General features: G+C 41.2%; 2 protein-coding genes across 2 annotated transcripts; both read right to left on the bottom strand.

Moving 5' to 3' along the window:
• Positions 1–3,360: 3,360 nt before the first annotated feature.
• On the bottom strand, positions 3,361–3,962 carry LOC133898460 (uncharacterized). Its single transcript, XM_062339164.1, has 2 exons — positions 3,620–3,962; positions 3,361–3,472 (listed from the first exon to the last, which is right to left on the bottom strand). Exons 1-2 carry the CDS (start codon positions 3,898–3,900, stop codon positions 3,448–3,450), a joined length of 306 nt encoding a protein of 101 aa, XP_062195148.1. The 5' UTR covers positions 3,901–3,962; the 3' UTR covers positions 3,361–3,447.
• A 1,656-nt stretch (positions 3,963–5,618) lies between these two features.
• LOC133899231 (transcription factor MYB41-like) lies at positions 5,619–8,053 on the bottom strand. Its single transcript, XM_062340206.1, has 4 exons — positions 7,881–8,053; positions 7,487–7,764; positions 6,144–6,869; positions 5,619–5,995 (listed from the first exon to the last, which is right to left on the bottom strand). The coding sequence occupies exons 2-4, from the start codon at positions 7,750–7,752 to the stop codon at positions 5,977–5,979; spliced, it is 1,011 nt and encodes a 336-aa protein (XP_062196190.1). The 5' UTR covers positions 7,753–7,764; positions 7,881–8,053; the 3' UTR covers positions 5,619–5,976.
• Positions 8,054–23,288: the final 15,235 nt, after the last annotated feature.

Raw genomic sequence — 23,288 nt, 5'->3', positions numbered from 1 at the left:
TGAGCATTGGATAGTGTAGCGACACCACTGAACTCTCTTTCGCCAGTGCTCCTGATCCAAACATCATCACCGATGTTGATTTGCTACCACTGCTATCCTTCGACCGCACACAACAGATTTCCTAGCTTCTATGAGTACGTATCTTCCGAATACTTACAAACTTGCTGAGTAGTTTGCTGAGTAGATACGAGCTCGTTGAATACTTAACTGAGTACTTCTGAACTTCTCGACAAATTCCAGCTCTAATCTTCACCTAGGCTATAATACCAATTGTTGGTTTTGGCATCCAGAATCGAATAATTATAGGAACACAAGAACACACGAGTTTTCGAGGCCACGACAGCTTAGCCTTTGCCTTTTCTCTAGATCTGAGCTCGCTGAGTACTTAACTGAGTACTTCTGAGCTTCTTGACCTTACAACTTGATCGACTTTTTTCTCATAGTCTTTCTCTTCTTTGGAACACCTTATGGGGTGCCCACTCCCTTCATTATATAGGGGCTAAATACTAGACTCTGAATCCTATTCCGATGCAATCATATTCCTACTCAGACTCTAATTCTACTCCTATTAGGACACTATTTTAACTTTGACATGGACTCTCATGCATATCAAAACTATACCTACCATAAAACAAGATTAATTTCCAACAATCAATGTCTCTCTAACCAAGGCAAGTGAATGCCGAGCTTCACCTTGTCGCATAAAATGCTACCTAGCCAGGTCATTTTGGCCCCAAAAGCATCACCTGCGCAACCCCACATCTCACAACCACCATAGCTGATAGCTCAGTAGATCGGACATATCGATGGCGTGAAGGAGCTTGATCTCTCAATCAGAGTTGGAGAAGAAGGTCTTCGAGTTCAGCACTTACACGAAGGGGAGTGTAGTGACGCTCCCGCGATACATAACAATCGTTTTCATGGTAGTGGCACCGAGGGGAAGCAAAATCTCATCTAGTGGCACAAATGGGATGAGTATTTTTTTCAGCGGCAAATATGGGATTTCGATGTCTTTCAGTGGCACACATGGAATTACCTTTTAAATAAAAGCACACTCAAGTAGCTCATGATATTTCCACTTCCATTCTAAAGCTGGAATCTAGACAAGAATACATGCACAAGCAAACAAGACATGTCAAAACAGTCCAACACTCCTATAGAAAGGGTCATCCGCACCCTCTCTTCACGGTTGGTTAAAAAATAACTAGTAATGATAAGGAATCACTGCTAGTTCATAAGATCCAACCGCCAATCAATTAGTGAGCCGTTGAGAACTGACAGTGATAAGTACTATCACTGATGATTTTTATTACAAACCAGAAGTAATACAACGCTGCCGGTTTGTATGATAGAGACGTAGTGATACTTGTCTTATCACTACCGGTTGGTTAGAAGAAACAGTAGTGTTGCAGCACTTCCGGTTGGTGTCATGGACCGGCATCAGATGCTCCAGATTCGTTGGCTTCCATTAAATGTGTGGGAGAAGTTGACAGTTTGGGCCAGGAGTCATCCACAGCGCTCGAATGGTTGGGAATTATATATATATATATATATATATATATATATATATATATATATATATATATATATTGAAAAATACACATCTTTGAAAAAATACCAGCAATAAGCTAGCGTTGACTATTCGTCAGGCAAGAATAAAATCTCATCGATGAAAAGGCGAGACCATGTGACGCCTGACAGTTAGGGCATTAAAAAATCGGAGAAACCAACATATCGCCCGTTTACCAGACATCTGGTGAACGGGCGACACCTAGGTTTGGCTAGTTCACCGGGCGACATCTTTATCTCGCTCGATGAATAGGCAACATGTTAACAACTTTGGCCGAATTAATTTAATTTGCAGCAGAATACTCAATTTGTTTTTGGTTATTGAATTGTCCGGTACCATTAAATATTTGTAAGATATTTTGGATACCTGGATTTGATAGAAATAGAAAGTTGAAGATGGTGATTTTAATGGGAATTGCGACATACATGGGCGTTGCATATATGGTACACGATCATTATAACCTAATCCAGTATCACGTCTAAACCTAACATACCTTAGGGACCCATTATATAAATCAACAGTGATATGTACAATCACTGCCGGTTCTGTAACCGATAGTAATATATACAATCACTATCGATTCTATAACCGTCAGTGATAATCATAGATTAACATGATTATCATTGCTGGTTCAAAAACCAATAGTAATGATATTTTTTAATCGGCAGTGATGATATTTTCTGTAGTAGTGCAAGTATATCGGAAATATGCAATGCGTTGCTTTGAATTTGCTTTTGTGAGTTGAAACGCGAGCACAGTACATGTACAAACAAACAAACCATCTTTTAAACAGAAGCTATATATTCATATCTGTTATGAATTTAAGATGGATCTAATTTGCATTACCTAGCTTAATTTGAGTCTGATCATATGATGATTGGCATACGTAATTAACCTAGTTTTACACTCGAATGCTGCTACACTGGTCAGTAATAATCAGGTGCATGCACATGCCATTGGGAGTTCTAGAAGATTAGGGAAACTTTCTCTACTTTTATAAGCTACCCATCCTTCTCGAACTCCAACTAATTATCTATTTTTTTTTAAATCTTACCGTTTACATGTTATCATATGCATCTACCATGTTTAATTAGTGATGTGTCTACTAGTCAATTCTCCTCAAACAAGCAACCTCGTTTGGATAAGACCTGGAGGGAGGGTAGGTCACATATGCATGCAGGGTAGGGCTATCTATACGCAAGTAGGCCATGCTGACGTATACTGTTTATCTATTGATTTTAACATTTATTTTAGAACATGCATGATGACACATATATAATCCACATAATTAAGTGTCTCTGCGAAAAAAATGTCTTTCGCGTTCCACTATAAACTGAATATAGTACTGTTTTTACTAAAAATACGTTTTTCTGTACGATATAAATGTCCTAAAAATACATGATAAATCATATATGTTAGACTATTAATTTATGTAGCCATGTGGATCCAAAAAAAGTCAACTGGAATGGACGCTCTACAATAGCAATATAGACTAACAACTCTTACTTTTTTTTTATCAACGGTGTGACGACCTAAATTTAGCTTCATCTCATAAGTAACATTAATAGTAAATTATGTGTGCACAAGTACATATGAATAGTCACACTTGGGAGTAAATCGTTACACATATCGTCCTTGTAAAGGATAAGAAAAAACTAAAAAAAGACAAATTGGAAACATCAAAATGAGTTTACGTGTCAACGTTCTTTGTACATAGCTACAAGTGGACCAAACCACCTTTTGTCCTATCAACAAACAAACTTCACATCCCCAAAGAAGTGCGCAACCAATTCAAAGAACTATCCATCCATCTTTTAAACTTTTCATTCTTAATTTCCTATGAAATATTTATGTCCTTTCTTCTCACAGCTGATAATTCAGGTTCCACAATATAACATTTGCCTGCATGCACGAAAAATCAAGAAAATGGTGAGTGATAAGTAAACAATATTTATTTTAGTAATTGAAAAGCTTAATTAGCTACTAATTAATATATCCCTTACTATAAATTAGGAAAAATAAAGTTGACGGGAGAGGAGGGCTACTCACTCTAGGGAGTCCTTCCAACTGTCGCTGTCGTTGAGGTCGTCGAGGTTCATGTTCTCCAGCCCGTCGAACGGCGTCACCTCACAAGGCGTCATGCCCCCACCGCTTCCGCAACCGGCATTACACTCCTCCACCGCTACCAACGGTGGCGCCATGGCTGCCGTCATATTGCTCCCGCTCGGCCCGCTGCGCCCGAGCTCCATCGGGCTCAGCCCGTCCATGGCGAGGGCGCTCCCGGCACCGCCACTACTGAAACCGTTCAACAACCCCACGAAGGAGGACATCCCCGGCGCCACGGACGGCACGCTGGTCAACGCCAGCAGGTTTAGCAGGCCATCGTACTGGACCCTGTTTAATTAGTGATGTGTCTACTGGTCAATTCTCCTGAAACAAGCAACCTCGTTTGGATAAGATGGAGTAGGGGTGAAAATGGATGGCAGGAAATTCAAATTATCTGATTCTGTATTTGTTAAAATACGAATATGGATATTCGTATCTGTATTCATTTCTAAAATAGATACTAAAATAGATATATCCGAATTCGTTTTTGAGATTCGGATTCAAATGTGGATATCCGAATTCGAGATATATCCGATTCGGATCCGTATCCGCCAACCAGGGAACCAAATTTTGCTAAAATTTTAGAAATTTCAGATATGAACAAAATTCCAACACAATCAAATTGGAACAAATTTCAGTCAAATTTCATCAAATTTTAGTTAAATTTGATCAAAAATTTAAATTTCCAACATGAATTTTAAACAAAATTTCTAAAATTCTGGCCCAATCAAATTAGAACAAATTTCAGTCGAACGTGCCCCTTCTGCATGCGCTTCGCGCGCCATTGGCGCTTTGCTCTCCTCTTAGTTCTTCATTGGAGGGTTCGGATGACTTCGCCGTTCTTTCCCAACGAAAATGGAAAGGGCTGTATCACATCGAGATGTCGATTCGTTTTCCGCCCCAAATGAGATGGGGAATTAGTCACCTCTGTCCCTTCATCTTTATGAAAGGAATTGAGGCCCGGCCCGGCTCGCGTCGTTCCAACAACCGACGGGGAGCACCTCAGTATACGATCGCGCGCTGTCATAGGCTTTCCGAAGATGCCTATTGGTCTAAGCTTTATATCTATCCTCTCGCTCTCTTGCTTAAATTAACTTCCTTCCTTAACTCAGATCTAAATGGCAGAACTCCTTCCCCTGCTAAAAGATTTCCGTTTCAAACCAGGTTGTTCTTTCGCTTCTACTAAAATAGTCTCTTGTTTGCCGTGGCAGATCCGTCGGGTAGGAATGTGCTAAATATGTTCCAGGGAGTCCGAACTCTATGATTCAAGTATCAAATTTTAGTCAAATTTTTTCAAAAATTTAAATTTCCGACCTGAATTTCGAAGACCGAGTAGATATCCGAATGCGGATTCGTATTCGAACTATCCGATTCGTATTCGTATTCGAGGATATCTGGATCCGTATTCGCATTCGGATTAAAATGTGGTAAATCGTACTATCCGAATTCGATTCCATGCGTATTCGATCCGTTTCCATCCCTACTGGGGAGGTGAAGTCACATATGCATGCAGGGTAGGGCTATCTATACGCGCGCAAGTAGGCCATGCTGACATATAATGTTTTTCTATTGATTTTAACATTTATTTTAGAACATGCATGTTGACACATATATAACCCAAGATAATTAAGTGATCCTTGCGGAAAAATGTCCCCTCGTGTTCCACTATAAACTGAATATAGTACTGTTTTTACTAAAAATTCGTATAATTATCCTCTACAAATATGTTTTTTACGATATAAATGTTCTAAAGACACATGATAAATCATATATCTTAGACTATTAATTTCGGTAGCCATGTGGACATCGAAATGATCTCTCCCGTGGAACCAAAAAAAAAAAAAGGTCAACTGGAATGGACGCTCTACAATAGCATTATGCACTAACAACTCTTAGTTTGTTTATCAACGTTGTGAGGACCTAAATTTAGCTTTATCTCACAAGTAACATTAATAGTAAATTATGTGTCCACAAGTACATATGAATAGTCACACTAGGGAGTAGAAAAGGAAAGTTATTTTTTTATTTTTTTATATCTACCTTGTGAAGGAAAAAGGAAAAAACTATAAAAAAGACAAATTGGAAACATTGAAATGAGTTTACGTGTCCTTCTGTCGACTTTCTTTGTACATAGCTACAAGGGGACCAAACCACCTTTTGTCCAATCAACAAACAAACTTCACATCTCCAAAGAAGTGTGCAACCAATTCAAAGAACTATCCCTCCAGCTTTTAAACTTTTCATTCTTTATTTCCTATGAAATATTTATGTCCTTTCTTCTCACAGCTGATCATTCAGGTTCAACTATATAACATTTGCCTGCATGCACGAAAAAATCAAGAAAATGGTGAGTGATAAGTAAACAATATTTATTTCACTAATTGAAAAGCTTAATTAGCTACTAATTAATATATCCCTTACTATAAATTAGGAAAAATAAAGTTGACGGGAGAGGAGAGCTACTCACTCTAGGGAGTCCTTCCAATTGTCGCTGTCGTTGAGGTCGTCCAGGTTCATGTTCTCCAGCCCGTCGAACGGTGTCTCCTCACAAGGCGTCATGCCCCCATCGCTTCCGCAACCGGCATTACACTCCTCCACCGCTACCAACGGTGGCGCCATGGCTGCCGTAATATTACTCCCGCTCGGCCCGCTGCGCCCGAGCTCCGTCGGGCTCAGCCCGTCCATGGCGAGGGCGCTCCCGGCACCGCCGCTACTGAAACCGTTCAACATCCCCACGAAGGAGGACATCCCCAGCGCCATGGGCGGCATGCTGGTCAACGCCAGCAGGTTTAGCAGGCCATCGTACTGGACCCTGTCTGGGTCAGCGCCGGCGGGCTGCCCGACAGCTCCATTGCTGGCGGCGAGGAGGGTCATGAGGTCGACGCTGGGTGCGGCGGTAGTGGCGATGGTGAGTGCGCCGGAGAGGTCCTGGAGGAGCTGGATGACGGCGTCGTCTTGGAGCATGAGGGCGTTGATGTCCCACGTAGTGTGCGCGGCAGCGGCGAGGGGGCCCGCGAGGTTGGCGGCGGCGAGGAGGTTGGGGAAGCCGGCGAGGAGGTTGAGGTCGGTGCGCGGGAGGTGCGTGACTGGGTCGATGCCCATGCCGAGGAGCTTCTTGCGAAGGTACGTGTTCCAATAGTTCTTGATCTCGTTGTCCGTCCTGCCCGGCAGTTTCTTCGCTATAGATGACCACCTATTCATGGAAAAGGTTAATCCGATGAAGAAAGATGGCAAGCCTATATTAGTTAATAATTAATGATCACTACTACAAAACCTATTTTTCAAGATACCTAGTATTATTTTCTACAGGCGGTTCGTAGAAAGAACCGTTTAAGAAAGTGACTGCGACCCCGTGCGACCGAGGACCGTCTGTGAAAAGTAATTTTCACAGGCAGTAATTTTCACAGGCGGTTCGTTAAGACAACCGTCTGTGGAAATCGATTTCCATAGGCGGTTGACATTAGGAACCGCCTGTGACGGTCACTTTTGCGTCTCGTTGATTTCCACATGCCTTCTGTCGCAGACGGGTGCACCAAACGCCTGTGAAAAAACGTTTCCACCCGCCTGTACAGTATCGTTCTGTACTAGTGGATCTAGGTTAATTAGCTAGTAAGTATCGATTTCCATAGGCGGTTGATATTAGGAACCGCCTGTGACGGTCACTTTTGCGTCTCGTTGATTTCCACATGCCTTCTGTCGCAAGCGGGTGCATCAAACGCCTGTGAAAAAACGTTTCCACCCGCCTGTACAGTATCGTCCTGTACTAGTGGATCTAGGTTAATTAGCTAGTAAGTATCGAGGATAACGTACTTGTTTCCGAGCATGGCGTGGAGGTTTATGATGGCCTCCTCCTCGTCGTCGGTGAAGTTGCCATGCTTGATGTCGGGACGGAGGTAGTTGGTCCAGCGGAGTCGGCAGCTCTTGCCGCAGCGTTTGAGGCCGGCGACCTTGGGGAGGTTGCGCCAGCTGATGTAGCCGTTATTATTGATGAAGTCCACCAGCAGCTTGTCCTCCTCCGGCGTCCACGGGCCCTTCTTCACCCCGGCGTCCTGGTCGCAGCACGGTGACCTCCCCATTGCGACTGTATCCTGCAACCATATGCACGCATGCTTGCTTTTATCTTAGTACATATCAATGGTACGGTACTGAAGCATAAATATGCATACACCTTGCTAGCTACCTATGCATTCATGAACATGCATACCTCAAGGTAATTAAGGTTCTTGGCTTCTTGCTAGGCAAAGTAGCTCGCTCTGTGCTTGTGAGTTGTGTCGACGATGACGAGAAGCTAGCTAAGAGAGGAATACGAAGATGAGAGAGAGAGAGCAGTCAAAAAAAAAAAAGACGAGGAGAGAGAGAGAGAAAGACGAATGGAGTTCTTTAGCAAGGTCTGTGGGATTCGTTGGGTGGATAGGAGAGGGGTTTTATAGAGGTTTAGGTGGCATCATGAAGTGATGATCGACGATGGCCACATGAGCCAGCGACAGGCCGGCAAGTCTTTGTGTGCGGGAAGACGCAACTTCCTTCTCTCTAGAGGATTTGGCCTGATTGGCGTAAATTTTACTTATGAATTTTTTAAGGATTATCTAGAAGCTAGGTTAATTGATAGGATTCTATGTAAGATTATCAATAAATGGATTATAAGAATGAACTATATAATTTAAAGATGTAGAATCTGTTTTCTTCAGGATTTTTTTAGAAAGCGGCTTGTATATAAGCACAAGCTATACCAAATGATACCTATAATTGGTCGAAGACGTCATTATACTAGCTAATGCGATGCATGAAGGTTTAGGAACTTGTTAATGCCCGGGTCTTGCTTAAGCACGTTATTTAGATGGATATGCTTCCGTGTTTTCTTGTGTTTGTTATGATCCGTACACCGTACTTGCATTTTCATATTGAGTGCCCGCAAGTCGTGTCCTACTACATATATAATACGGACGCAATAGCCTATTATTTATATTTGTATATCTCGAAACTAAACGAGAAGCTTCTCATGCACAAGTACTATGTTGGTGCAGATGCATGCCCTTTCATTCTACGTCTGTACGTATATATGCCCCCATGCAACTCACTTAATGCTAGCTATGTGCACGTACGTACGTGTGCACCAGACGTCACTTGTACATATACCGTACATATACAGTGACGTGTACTGTACATACTACGTACATGGCTACCGTGGATGTGAAAGCTCATATGGATATGATTGGATTTTTTTTTTGTGTGTGCTAATTTATAAGTAGCAGTATTTGTGACTATTTATTACTCAGAGAGTAATTAAACATATATAGTCTCTCCGAGGGTGACATGCTAGCTACTTGAATAACATAGCAAAACACTTCCATCACATATATATGCATGTCGACCATATAGCAGTATTATCAACAGTAATCAATACAGATTAATCCGTTATAGAGTATATTTTACAGATATGCCCCTAAAATATATATTTAGTCCTATTATTGCAGTTTTGGCTTAGAGCGTCAACAATATGGCAAAAAACCATGCTACCTTGCTATCCCGTAATAGCCACCGCGGAAGTCGGTCATAAGAAAAAAAAGTAGCTATTGCCGGCAATAGCGCTATGACCAAGTATTAAGAAATAAATAAAAAATTCCATCTCCCTTCTCTTTATCTCTCCCTCCATCACTTCCAGCACTACTATAAAATCGACATTATATACCAAACCATCACTACCGGTTTTTAATAGATTAATAGTGATAGGGCAACACTACCGGTTTATAAGCCGCACGTGAAGTATCAATTATTGTGGCTTATAATCTGGTATTGATAAGGTCATCACTACCGGCCGATGACTTGATCCAGCAGTGATACCTAGCTCTCTCATCACTGTCGGTTGGTTATATGAGCCAACAGTGATGTCTCGGCTATATACAGTGATGTCTCGGCTATATAAAAGTCTCCCTCGACTTCCCCAAGCCTGAGCATAACAGAAAGGAACTATGTTCTTACTTGGTGATGGTCATTTTTTATCACTAAGTTCTTAGGGGCTTTTAAATTTTGAGGAATCATCATGCTCTAGTTGTTCTAAGGTATGTAACTTCATCTCTAATCTATTTCTAGTTGAATTTCATTTGCTAAATTGCTCAAGATTTTGAAATGATGGAGATGAACCTATGACCATGATATTTTAAGACAATATAGATGCAATTATACCTCATTTATAATATAGAAGCTTCAATTAGTAGCTTATGGTGAAAAGTGTCTTTATTATTGATTTACACTAGCTATAGGTATGAGCTTATTTATTTTAGATTTCTAATGAATTAAAAAAATTAGCCATAAAATTAAGGTATATAGCAAGCTCCAATTATATATTTCATATTTTAATTAATTAGGAAGCTCCATTATAGAAACTTTTGGTATGAGCATATTTTTTTTTGATTTTTAATGAATTAAAAAATTAGCCATGATATTTAGGTATGTAGCAAGCTGCAATTCTATATTTTATATTTTAATTAATTAGCAAGATCCAATATGAAAATTTTAGGTATGAGTGTTTTTATTTTGATTTTTAATGAATTAGAAATTTTTGCCATGATATTTAGGTATGTAGCAAGGTCCAATTGTATTTTTTATATTTTAATTAATTAGCAAGCTCCAATATAGAAACTTTATGTTTAAGCATATTTATTTTTAATTTTTACTTAATGAGTCCTACATAAGGGTTGAATAATAATGAAATTTCTAGAGATTGCATCAACAAACACTTATCGTAAGTGAATGTGAAAGCATACAAAAGGCGGTTCCTCCAACTCAGACCAATTGTCTGTAGGAGATGGTGAGATAATTTATTTATTGGTGATTGTAAAATCTTCTAGATATTTTGAATGTGGATTACAATAATGATATAATTGTAGATGGACAGAAGATGGATGTACGATATGAGCCGTGTGAGTGTAGAGTACAATAATGGTGAGGAATATTTCATGGTAGCAGCCACAACGCACAATACATGTCTCAATACATGTGCTGTCTATGCGTCGATTGCGAGAACAAGAAGCAATTTTCCACCATTCAGCAGATACATTCCCATTTGATGCTAAGGGACTTTATACCTGGCTATACCAGTTGGACCTAGTACAATGAAGCTGAGATCGTACAAGAAGGGCAACATATTGGCAGAGAAGATAGAGACTTGTGCATCAATATGCCGATTGATGAATACACCGATATGCCAACTATCGGAGATACGTTGGTCGATGATGATTTAAAGCAGATGTAGGCTGACGATGACGACGATGATCTGGAGAAGATGTTGCATGATGGGGAGTGTAACTTCACCAATGAAAGAGATTTTCAAAAGTTTCAGCGTACAGTAGAGGACTCTGAAACACCGTTGTTTCTAGGCTGCGAGAAGGAGCACACAAAGTTGCATATCATACTTTCACTGCTACAATTGAAGGCAAGCAATGGGTGGTTTGATATAATCTTCACAAAGTTATTACTGTTCTTGAAGAAATTGCTTCCAAAGGGAAATATGCTGCTAGAAAACACGTACCAGGTCAAGCAGGTTGTGTGCTTATTGGAGTTAGATGTACAGAAAATACATGCATGTCCAAACAATTACATGTTGTATCACGAAGAGCATGCCAACTTGGAAGAATATCTCATATGTGGTGCAGCATGGTATAAGCGTGACGGTGATGATATCGATGATGAAGGAAAGAAGAAAAGGCCTCCCATCAAGGTGATTTTGTATTTTCCTATAGTCCCCTTTTTGAAGCGTTTATTCGTGAACAAAAGGCATGCTGAATTGATGCGATGACAGGCCAAGGACCGCAAGGATGATGAAATACTGATGCACCCCACTGATTCTACGCAATGGAGAAACATCGACAGGAAATACAAAAAGCCCTTTGCAAAAGAAGTAAGGAATATAAAATTTAATTTGAGTACGGATGGGATGAATACATTCAGTAACATGAGCAGTAGTCATAGCACTTGGCCTGTGACTCTATATATCTACAACCTTTCTCCTTGGTTGTGTATAAAGCAAAAGTACATTATGATGCCAGTGCTGATATAAGAGCTAATGCAACCTGGCAATGATATTGGTATATACCTGAAACCATTAATGGAAGATGTTGTAACACTGTGGAATGATGGTGTTTGGATATGGGATGAATGCAAACAAGAGAACTTCACCCTACGTGCAATGCTATTCGTAACAATCTAAGATTGCCAGCCCTTGGTAACCTATCGGTCTAGACAGTCAAATGCTACTTTGCATGTGTGCATTGCTTGGATGAAATGGGGAGCTTGTGGCTGAAGAAATACTGAAAAATGGTGTACCTAGGACATTGTAAATTTCTTCATAAGGATCACCCATACCGCAGCAACATGAGATCTTTTGATGGAAAAGTTGAGACTCGATCACCTCCTAAGCATCGCACTAGGAAACATGTATATGAGATGGTAAAAGGACTTAGGGTTATCCTTAGAAAGGGACGCGAGAGTACACTGATTCCATAATCTAATCTTAGAGCACCTATGTTCAAAAGCAATTTGTTTTTTATGACTTAGCTTATTGGTCTGATTTAGTCGTTCGACATGCAATTGATGTCATGCACATGAAGAAGAATGTGTGTGATAGCTTGATTGGTACGTTACTAGACATACCTGGCAAAACAAAGGATACACTATAAGCACAGAAGGACCTGAAACATTTGAAACTAAGACATGATCTACATCCCGAAGATATGGAAGAAGGCGGCAAATATCTTGGTCTCGCTAGCTACAATCTGAGCAAGGCAGAGAAAATTATAATGTGCAAGTGCTTGTATGGAATCAAAGTTCCATACGGTTACTCCGCCAACATGAAAGATTTGAAATTAACTGGCATATAGTCTCATTATTGTCATGTGATGATGACACAGATGCTCTCAATTGCAATTAGAGGTATTATGCCATCGAAGTTCCGAAACCTAATCATTAAGCTGTGTTCATTCTTCAATGCTATATCATAGAAGACCATCGATCTGACCAAGCTGGATAAGCTACATGATGATGTGGTTGAGACTTTATCCCAGCTTGAGGCGTGTCTCCCTCCATCGTTTTTTGATATTATGGTGCATCTCATTATTCACATTGTGAAAGAGATACAAATTCTTGACCTCATGTTTCTGCATCAGATGTACCCTTTCGAGAGGTTCATGAGAGTTCTGAAGAAATATGTTTATAACCAAAATCGATTGGAAGGTTGCTTGGCTGAGGGCTGGAGAACTGAGGACATTGATTTCTTCGTCGACTATATGAATCTCAAATCGATTGGTGTGCCTGTATCTCGCCATGAGGTGAGACTAGAGGGGAAAGGGACGATAGTTGCAAACTCATTCCACACTAATGACCCTGTTTTATTCACGGAAGCACATTTCACAGTTTTACCACAATCAGTTGTAGTGGGTCCATATGTCGAAGAACACCGGAAGATGCTATGCACCAAAAACCTAGGGAAGTCCGATGTTTGGATCACGCTAGAGCACCGGGATCATTTTGGTGCCTGGTTACGTAGACATATGATGGATAAGCATATAGAGTGTGCTCAATTGAATGTGTTGGCTCACAGATTGTCAACTACAATCCTCACATTCCAAGGATATGGCATAAATGACTATACATTTTATACGAGATCACAAGATAATAAGAGTGCCAACCAAAATAGCGATGTTCGTATGTATGTCTACGATTGCAATGGCAATAGGGAGATATACTATGGATTCATAGAGGAGATCTAGGAGCTCACCTATGGAGTGTTAAATGTTCTAATTTTCTGGTGCCAATGGTCAGACTCCCAGGGGGTGAAGATCGACAAGTACAGTATGACCACAGTGGACCAAAAACTCGTTGGATACAGAGAAAAACCATTCATACTTGCGAAAGATGTTGTACAAGTCTTCTATGTAATGGACCTAGACCCGGCTAACATGGAGAATAGCCACGTGCTTCTTCAAGGAAAAAGAAGGATTGTCGAATTGGAGAATATCGTCGATGAGAAAGACTAAATTCAATTTGACGCACTACCTCCTTTGGAAGAGGATGTCAATCAGGGTCTCATGGAAAACACTGATGAACCTCTCTATGTACGCCGTGATCATAATGAGGGTGAATCGTTAAGCCAATTAAGTAGCTTTATTTGCATATTAATGAAAGACATGAATTACTATGGATGAATTTGTTTTAGATGCAATTATATCTCATTTATGTTATGTAAGCTTAAATTTGTAGTTTATGGTGGAAGATGTCTTTATTATTGAGTATATTTATTTTTTATTTTTAATGAATTAGCAATAGCATAAGCACTGTTGCTATGTATTACTATGTATTAATGAAGGATATGACTTACCATATATTAATGAAGGTGTCTCTACTATTGATTTACATTAGCTATATGTATGAGCATATTTATATTAAATTTTTAATGATTTAAAAAATTTATCCATAAAATTAAGATATACAGGAAGCACCAATTATATTTTTTAATTAATTAGCAAGCTCCAATATAGAAATTTAGGTATGAACATATTTATTTTCCATTTTTATTGAATTAGAAAATTGAACCATGAAATTTAGGTACATAGAAAACTTAATTTTGGTATATAGCAAGTTCAAATTAAAATAAATATGTATTAGGATTGGAGGTCAACAAATCCTTAATAAATATAGATAGTAGAACACAATCAAATACACTTGCATAGTGCAACGGTTAGTTTGTTCGGACTTGGGGCCATAGGTCGCAGGTTCGACGCTTGTGCTTAACACAAATTTTTTTGCTTCATGGGATGACAGTGAATCCCCCCTCACTGCCGGCACTACCATTGTGCCAGCAGTGAATCCCCACTTCACTGCTGGCACACCCTTTGTGATGGCAGTGAAGCGCCCCCTATGTAACCTTAGCACCACTTGCATCCTCCCAAACATAGCAAAATTTTCCCCCTTCCGCCGAATTGCCTCTTGCTCCGTCCTCAAGCACCGTTGCCTCTGCCTTGTCCTTGCCCATGCCGTTGGAGGACCATGAGCCACACCGACGAGCTTGAGCCCACCGTCCCTGTCTTCCTCGACACCTTCCTCCTCTTCCCCAACACTGATCCCGTCCTCCTCCCCGACGCCGTCCCTATCCTCCTCCCCGATGCCCAGCCTGCGCACGCGCACCGTAGGCTAGCCCGTGCACCCCACCGCCCAAACCTCTGCAGAGGCCACTCCACCGCCATCCATTGAGGCACCAATCCATTGAGCGAATCTGCATGTTGCCTCATCATCTCGTCGGTGTCCAACTATTACTGTCTTGCAGGTACCAGCCGTTCTATAACCATTATTCTACTTCCCTAGAGGATCTAGCGGATTGAAATTCATCTCTTTGAGTCTGTCGTCTTCAGTAACAAGTTGTTTTGGCTGGTAACCTTTGTATGTGAACATTTTCTTGATCATACCTTGTTATTATTGTATGGTTTTTGTACGTAGTTTTTGATCACTCACTCGATAGAGGTATTGTGACCCCCTTCCCCTCTAGTTGTGCTTGTTTCTATACAATAGATTTACAGCAGTGTTAGATATGGAATGAGGGGTTTGATGTGCTTCTGTATCTTAAGGTGTTTGTGTGTGTTCATATTGGCACGATTCTTATGGAACAAAATTGGTTTAGCTTATTTTTGGACTTGCAGTGCCCCCTCACTATTGCAACTAGGCGGCTGGTCCATAAATTTTTGTACTTGTGATGTTAATTAGCTCACTTTCAACTATTAGCGGCATAATGGGGATCATTTCCATGGCACACTATTTAAAATCTATTAAAATTCATGTATCAATGATGTTTTCAAGTAGCAGGCACTTGTCATTGCCTCATCAATTGTGTCGGTACCTTGTATTCTTGTTGAGGTGCCTTGTTCTCGCAAGCATGTCGACCGGGTTGACACATCAGGATCTGAGATATCCTATATTTTTGTAAACATATCCAAATATTTTTTTTATATGTATGTAAGAAGATAAGTCCAGATACCAGGTATTTATGTGGCACTTGCAGATATTGTCAGCTGTTTGCTGAACTTACGCTTACCATAGATACTTAGACCAAAATAGTGGTGGTAACCTAGTTCAGCTCCCTAGATGACCATCCTTCCATTCTTCTAAATCTTAACCATGCATTTCCCCTCCAACTCATATCCCAATCTTATCCTGCAATACAACTCAAATCGCGATTATCAGGACATGGCAGTGACGAGGCGAAAAAGGCAAAAGAAAATATTGGGAGCTACATCGCGATTCTATTTGACAGTATTGGCAATAATGGTTTTTGTTTTACATTGAATTTTAATTTAACTTTTATGTAGCACTCAACCAAAATCTGAAACACTAAAATTTAAATTCAGAAATTTAAAGTCAAATTCGAAGCCAAAATTTAGTTACTTTATGAGTGCAAACATTTATAATAATGGAATATGATTATTTTGAGAAAAAATATATTCCAAATTTTTAGATTTGGAAATCAAGTCTCATTAAATAATATTAGTTCATATTGGCCTAATGTAATTATAGAAAGAATAAATTTCACAAAACTACACTACAATATGAAAGTCATACGTCTAAAAACTAATTTTACAAAACTATACTTGTAGGATTCAAATTAAAAAAATGCACTTATTTTATCGGTTCATGTCACAAAACTACACGTTTATGCTCATTTTATCATAAAACTACACTTTTTCGGGGCTTAAAAGTGTAGATTTGTGATTTCATGTGTAAAGATGTCATAGTCTTAGTTCTGGTTGTAATCATAATTATTTTGCTATGTAAGATGATGTGACTTGTAAGGTCAATGTGTCACTTGTTAATACCTTTGTGCCATTTTGCTATGTAAGATGTGATTTCTTTTGTTAAATGTAATCATAATGTACTCATTTACAATATTGTATATGTATGCATTCTATCTATCGACTCCCTCCCGGTTATATCACTCTTTCGACAACCTCTCTCCCTCCCTCCTTCCTTAGCTCTCTATCTGTAGAACACTCAACCGCTCATCATCGTATGCAAAACTCTCAGGAAGGGATGACATCACCAACCGCTCGTCGTCATCATATGCATAACACCCAGGAAGGTGGCTCCTCCGATATGGCCCAGGTGCCAAAAGGAGATGTGCCACTATCAAATATTGAAGATGGTAGCCCGAGTACCTACCTCAACTTGGACCAAACATATGCCAATGGAGGCGATGAGGTAATTCATTAGTAGATGAATGCATCTATTGTACATATGATCATATAAGTTCTCTATAATTTTTTTTGCTTATGTGTAGATGACTAATGCTCTGGAGGGTCACGACAACGATCAATCTCATGAGCGGCATCATGTTCGAGGTCCCTCAAAGATGGCTACGAGACAATTTGTGATCACAAATGTCTCACCAACAGGGGAGCCAATTGTACCAGAGAAAAATCTAATGCCATATAAGTCAATTTGTGGGATAGCTCTTAAGGATCACGTGCCCATCAACAATAGATTACGGACCAGCGAACGAGGTGATCTGCACATGGTTCCTGATTCAATTAAGATCAACATCTTGTGGCCCATCATATTAGGGAAGTTCGAGTCTCCTAAAGAGACAGATATGAAAGTAGTTAAGGGTAAGACACTAATAATCATGGGCCTTTCATTTAAGAATTGGAAGGGCACTAGATAGAACCTATGCGCAAAAAGGTATAATGCCAGATTTTAGCAAATGGCCACAACTAGAAGATCTTTGTCAAGCCTTTGAAGAGTACAAGTTATCGGAAGAAGCACAGAAGTTGAGTGAGGTGAACAAAGCAAACTTGAAGAAGAACCTTTACTCCCACAAAGTCGGCAGTCGTGGGTACGTGAGGAAAGAATGACAGTGGCAACAAGAGCTAGATGAACTGTGAGAGAAAGGTGTCACACCTGAGACAAAGAGCTAGAGCGAACGATCGACGTGCTTCCTTCGTGGGAGGGGTGTTTCTTATTCGGCTGATGGAAGCTTATGCTTTACAACTTCCAAAGACCAGGAAGTGATGCAAACTCTTACAAAAAGGCTTGAGGACGCCCACAGGGAGTCTGCACAAGGATTTTTCAAGCCAGATAGGGATAGGGACGAGCTCATCTTGGCCCTAGGAAACAATAAGTACCGGCCGCACACGAGACGTTGGTGTGATGGGTTGGAAATATGGATTCCCATACGCTGTTGAGAATTACAAGAGTTGAAAGAGATCCCAAGTAAAGCAAGATGCAGAGTGAGAGGCATAACGAGCAAGGGTAATGAACATGTTTGAACTTGCGCTACAACGTGAGAGGGAATATACATACAAAAAAATAAGACAAGTAGTACAGGAAGCCATCAGGCTTGAACGTGGTGCCATTGGGAGTGAACAGGAACAACTGCTAGCGTCTCCTAATGTTGTGTGCTCCGTCCTGGTGGTCATCAGAGTAGTTATTTATCCATGGGAGTTTCGGGAGTTGACTTCATCTCCATCACTTATCCTGTGGACCATATCACAGCATGAACACTGTGTGAATTATATATTGGTTCTAAGAACATTACCATCAAGGTGGCTTCTGGTGTGACTTATCCTCGTGGTGCCCATGAACTTCTGTACAGATGTCCAATACCAGAGGGTTATGCCATGGTCGAAGTAGACGAGGTATTTAACCTTTACTGTCCTGTTGAGGTGGACTACCCCGCAGAAGAGAGGGTGAACATTGTTGGAGAGAACGAGCACACATTCATCGTGTGGGAGAAGGCCTACATTGTAATTCTACTAGGGACATCTCTCGAGAACCTCTACTCTCCATGACACATCGGGCAATCATCACCTCGTAGATATCCCTCTCCTCAATCATCTCCTAGAAGAAGTCCACCTCCTCAGCCATCGTCTCGAAGAAGTCCACCGCTCAAGAAGCCAGAACCATCAAGAAGCCAGCCATCACCTCACAAAACACGATCAGGTTCCATAGCATCCAAGAAGAAGTCAATGCCATCTAAGAAGTTGGCGGAACCTAAGGATGTCTATTCACTTAATGCTGAGCAAACCAAAAGATAGTGGACGCAGTGTAATAGCTTATTTCCCTCCAGCACCTCCATCGAAGCCTATTGTGCCTGAAAATAGCATGAAATTTTTCATGAATAGCCAAAGTTAAACAGACGGGGCGGCTTCAAGTAAGCCACCGATTGACTACGAACACATCAAAAAGAAGGAGACCAAGAGCTAATCAGGTCCATTTATTGAGGATGCTATAAGCATTGGGGGCTTCCAGACTACTTCTGGATTATCAGCAGAGCAACTAGCGCGGCTTGTTGCGGGAGCGAAAATCCTAAAGTTGGATGTTAGATGGCCATTTGAGTTGGGCAAACCTTTGATCAAACTAGATATACAAAATAATTTTACAACTCAAATGCATGGATTACATCTATACCACTTGGAGTAGTCTAGGCAGGGTATAGAGGCGTTCTTTGTAAGATACATAGATGAATATTTTCTCAATGGGGAGAACTCCTTCTGGGTGAAATTTAAGTGCTTCTATGAATTGTACCAGGAAGATGCCCTCAACATGTCTACAATCAGAGCGTGGAATTTGTAAGTGATTTATGTATATAATTCATGTTATATGATTTTGTACGTTAAATTACATGGCTAACTTCTCTGTTTTTAGTAGAATGGAGATCCACACATGCGAACAAGAATTAGATAATAAAGTAGGATTCGTTGATCCTGAGCTTGTCAGAAACTTGTATAGACGAATCCAGACTTCACCGAGAACTACTTATTTAAGTGTATGCTTCACTATCAATACAAGACCTTCTTACTCTTACCCTACAACTTTGAGTACGTGTTTGCACGCCTAGGTGCTTTTCTTTTATGGGCAACTCAATTCTAGTACTAATTTGCTATGGTGACATATTTATGCAGTTTTTGTTGGATCATCCTTGTCATTCACCAAGACTTGAGCAAGATTATTGTCTTGAACTAAAAAAAGAGTGATAAGTCAACTTACCAAGTCTTCATTGACATGCTATATAGGTAAACTCGATATTTTAATCCCCACCTAGTCTGAATCAATGTTTAACTAGTATTCATATTCACGAATAGGACGTACTCAAGATACTGCAAAAATAGTATTGTCTACTTTCCATACATGAAACAGTATGATGTAAAAACCGACTTTCCGGCATGTAAGGAATATTCATGTCTTGCCCTTCCTACTAAATAAAAAGGTTTAATTCATTACACTGACGAATCCTTTCTTCTTGAAGTGTATGAGATAGCCACCCGGCAACAATCCTGTAGGTTCTATGTTTTTACTTTTATGCACGCATTCAGCGGAGATGGAGACGCTATCAGGTTTAATGATGTTGACGTATAAAATTACATATCGATTCCTTCTTTTCAATTTCTATACGTGTTCAAGGACTAATTATTTCAATTCTTCAAATGCAGCGCTTCAAACAACGTACAAGCGCAATACTCCCAATGGAAATACATGTCATTCAAGAACAGATTGCCGGGTTCTTCATCAGACATGTTATAAATCCAAACGATGACTTTCATGAATCGATTGTGCCATTGACGCGTAAAAGACCTTCAGTAACATCATACCTTGTAGTAGAGAGTAGGCGATAATAAGAAAGAAGTCTACCAAAGGGTTTGGTAGCGTATATATCGCCAAATGACACCATATTAATGAAGGACATTAATTACTATGTATTAATGAAGGACATGAATTACTATGTATTAATGAATACATCTTTATTATTGATTTACATTAATATATCTCTCACTATATGCATATATTGAGAGGGAGAGAGAGACGGAGAGAGGAAAAATAGAGGGAGGAGAGAGAGGAGAGGGCACAGAGGTAGGAGAGAGGAGAGAGGCAAAACACTGTTGGCTCAAGGATTCGGTCGACAATGATTCCATGGGATTCATTGCCGGGTCAAGCCTTGAGCAGGTAGTGATAACCTACTTTACTGCCGATTCCCCATGCTAACAGTGATTTTCAGGTACTATCATTGCTCATTACTCACTACTGGCTCCAAAACCGGCAGTAAAGGAGGTTTTAGAGCCAACAATGATGGGGTTTTTCTATAGTAGTGCGTGTAGTTGCCATTCGCGTCATCGAAGCCACACTACCACAAGCTTGATGCCTAATGCTGCTAGATCCACCACTAGCACGAGCTTGACAGCAGCTCCCACCAAATCCACCGTTGCGACAAGCTCCAAGACAGGGACTGAATGGTGAACACAACGACAAGGAGCTCCTCACCTTCACATCGCACCATCGAGAGGAAGGCAAGTGACGACACCCCAAAGAGGAGAGGTCTACGTTCGATGATGTAGATTCATTGTCATCATGCTCCAGGTGATACGTTGTTGCTTGGACCATAGCCGTCGTGACCACCGCAACCTCGCAGAGGGCCAGGGCAGCCAGATCCATGCACCACAACCTCAGGGAGAGTCATTGCTATTGCTAGGTCAGATGAGTGACTACCACCAGGATCCTCCCATTTCTCTCCAGCATTGCCGCCACTTACGCCACCAAGAGGAGGTCGAGGTGACGCGAGCTAGATGAGGAATCACCAGACCGAGCGAAAGTGAGGACCGGTGAGCCCATCTCTAGTGGTGGCCATGGCATTGTCGACGAGGCTTGCTTGATTTGGTTGTCGAGGAGCTCGATTGGGTGGAGGAGGAAGATGATGAAAGGTCAGCAAGGGCCATGCAGATCAATTCCCGTAGCCAGATTTGGTGGGTGGCACCTAGCGAAGCGGAGGGGAGCAACGTCATCTTGCCGATGTGGGGAGGGGAATTGGAGAACGACAATGTGGGGGAGAGGAACGAGAGGATGTGAGGCGGGTTTGGTTGTTGGGTGGCATATATTTTTTCTTTAAGCACTGTGTGAATTTTAACAACAAAAGCTTACTTCATGTAGGACCTATCTTACAGTCTACTTGGGCAATACACATTGCTCTTTCCCTTAGGCGTCATAGTGAAATGACGGATGATGAACAAGGAGGCAGAGGAGAATTAGCTAGGTTCGTGCGTGCACGTGTGACGCTTCCCCCAACGAGGAGCAAAGAAGAATAAACTAGAACTACCTAACCTACCTGTTCGGTTAGGGGTTTGGAGGCCGCTGGAGCCCACCCAGCCATTGGGGGCACAATGATTCGTGGAGTTTATTTTTATATTTTTTTGATTAAAAATTTAAATAAATAGATTCTCAGCAGGAGAAATTGCAAAACTAGGCGCCTGCAGCCCTCTCAGGGGGCTGCAGTCCTCTGAGAGGGCGGTTAGGGCACCTAACCACCCCCTTAGAGAGCGGCAGGCCTAACCGCCCCCTCAGAGGGTGGCAAGGGGGGCTAACCGCACTCTCAGGGGGCGGTTAGGCCCAGAGAGGGCGGTTAGCCCCCTTGCCGCCCTTTGAGGGGGCGGTAAGGGCCTTTTTTCCCCCTAAAAATGTAATTTTTTATGTAATTTAAGAAATAAAATGGAAGGGCTTTAAGGAAATTTAGAATTTAAATTTGGAGTAGGTTATGTAATAGTCAGAGAATAAAAAATCAGTAATTAGCACTCGCAGCAATTTACGTGAGTATGGGGTGCGAACGACGACAAACATAGTATTAAATATAGGGTGAAAACATTACAATACACTGTAACCGTGATGACACGATGAGGAAACAAAGGTGGCATGTACGGTTCGAACTAAGACCTACTTATTAGTGCGCCGATCCTAATCATAACATGCCTTAGGGAGGGAAAGTATGTCGGGTTACATTAGATACTCTCTACTGAGTGCATCTAGGATACTTTCCTTTTCGGAGGGCATCGGGACCTACCGCCTTAGCACGGCGGGCTCTCTCCCGCTTCCTTTCCCTCTCAGCATCCCGAGCCTGAGCCACGGTACGGTCGTGCGCCACTTTTCTCATACGCTCTTCTTCCTCCCGCTTGAGGCGAAGTTTCTCTTGCTGTGGCTCGTACTCCCGACGTGCATACGCTTCCCTTCTCCACCTCATGTTCATGTCAACCCACTGCTTCTGTGTGTCATTTTTCTCATTGTTGAGCCATTGAATAAAATCACAGAGCGGTGGAGGGGACTGAACAAATGGAACAAGATGAGCGGTTAGTAAAAGAGGGTGCGAAATCGGAAGAGATGAGGCGGATATCTGTTATCGTACCGGTCGATAACCAGTTGTTGCATGTTGAGGCTTGTCATACTCGTAGTTGGCACACATGAAGAAGCGCAGCCCATAGGTGTATGAGATATCCTGCGACTCGTGGAGCTTACAAAGGTCTCCACAGAAGGATATTGGTGGTTCGAGACCTTCAGGTATGGTAGTCCCCCAATGTTTCTTTGGTGGGTTTGATGGAGCTGAGGAAGACATTGCACTTGAGAGATATGAGAAATGAGTGATGCATCAACGTAAAGAGGTTTGGCTATTTATAGTTGGGAGAGGCAAGAGCATTGGATTCGTTCTTGAAGAAAGGAGTGAGGGTAGGAGCGTAGCTCGTGGCAGGAGCATTGGATTCCATCTTGAAGAATGGGAAAGTTGTGTCATTGATCATGGTCAGAGATTCCACATTTATTG

This window comes from Phragmites australis, chromosome 18 (assembly GCF_958298935.1).
Source record: "Phragmites australis chromosome 18, lpPhrAust1.1, whole genome shotgun sequence".
NCBI classification, from domain to species: domain Eukaryota; kingdom Viridiplantae; phylum Streptophyta; class Magnoliopsida; order Poales; family Poaceae; genus Phragmites; species Phragmites australis.
Note: the sequence above shows the minus strand (reverse complement) of the source record. Positions and strands in the feature narration are given on the sequence as shown.

What these genes read in the sequence shown, in the direction of transcription:
- LOC133898460 (XM_062339164.1), bottom strand. Translation starts at nt 3,900, where the DNA reads ATGTCCTCCTTCGTGGGGTTGTTGAACGGTTTCAGTAGTGGCGGTGCC. An exon ending in AGTTGGAAGGACTCCCTAGA is followed by an intron (nt 3,473 to 3,619) that starts GTGAGTAGCCCT and finishes TCGTGCATGCAG; the next exon opens with GCAAATGTTATATTGTGGAA.
- LOC133899231 (XM_062340206.1), bottom strand. Translation starts at nt 7,752, where the DNA reads ATGGGGAGGTCACCGTGCTGCGACCAGGACGCCGGGGTGAAGAAGGGC. An exon ending in CACGCCATGCTCGGAAACAA is followed by an intron (nt 6,870 to 7,486) that starts GTACGTTATCCT and finishes TTCCATGAATAG; the next exon opens with GTGGTCATCTATAGCGAAGA.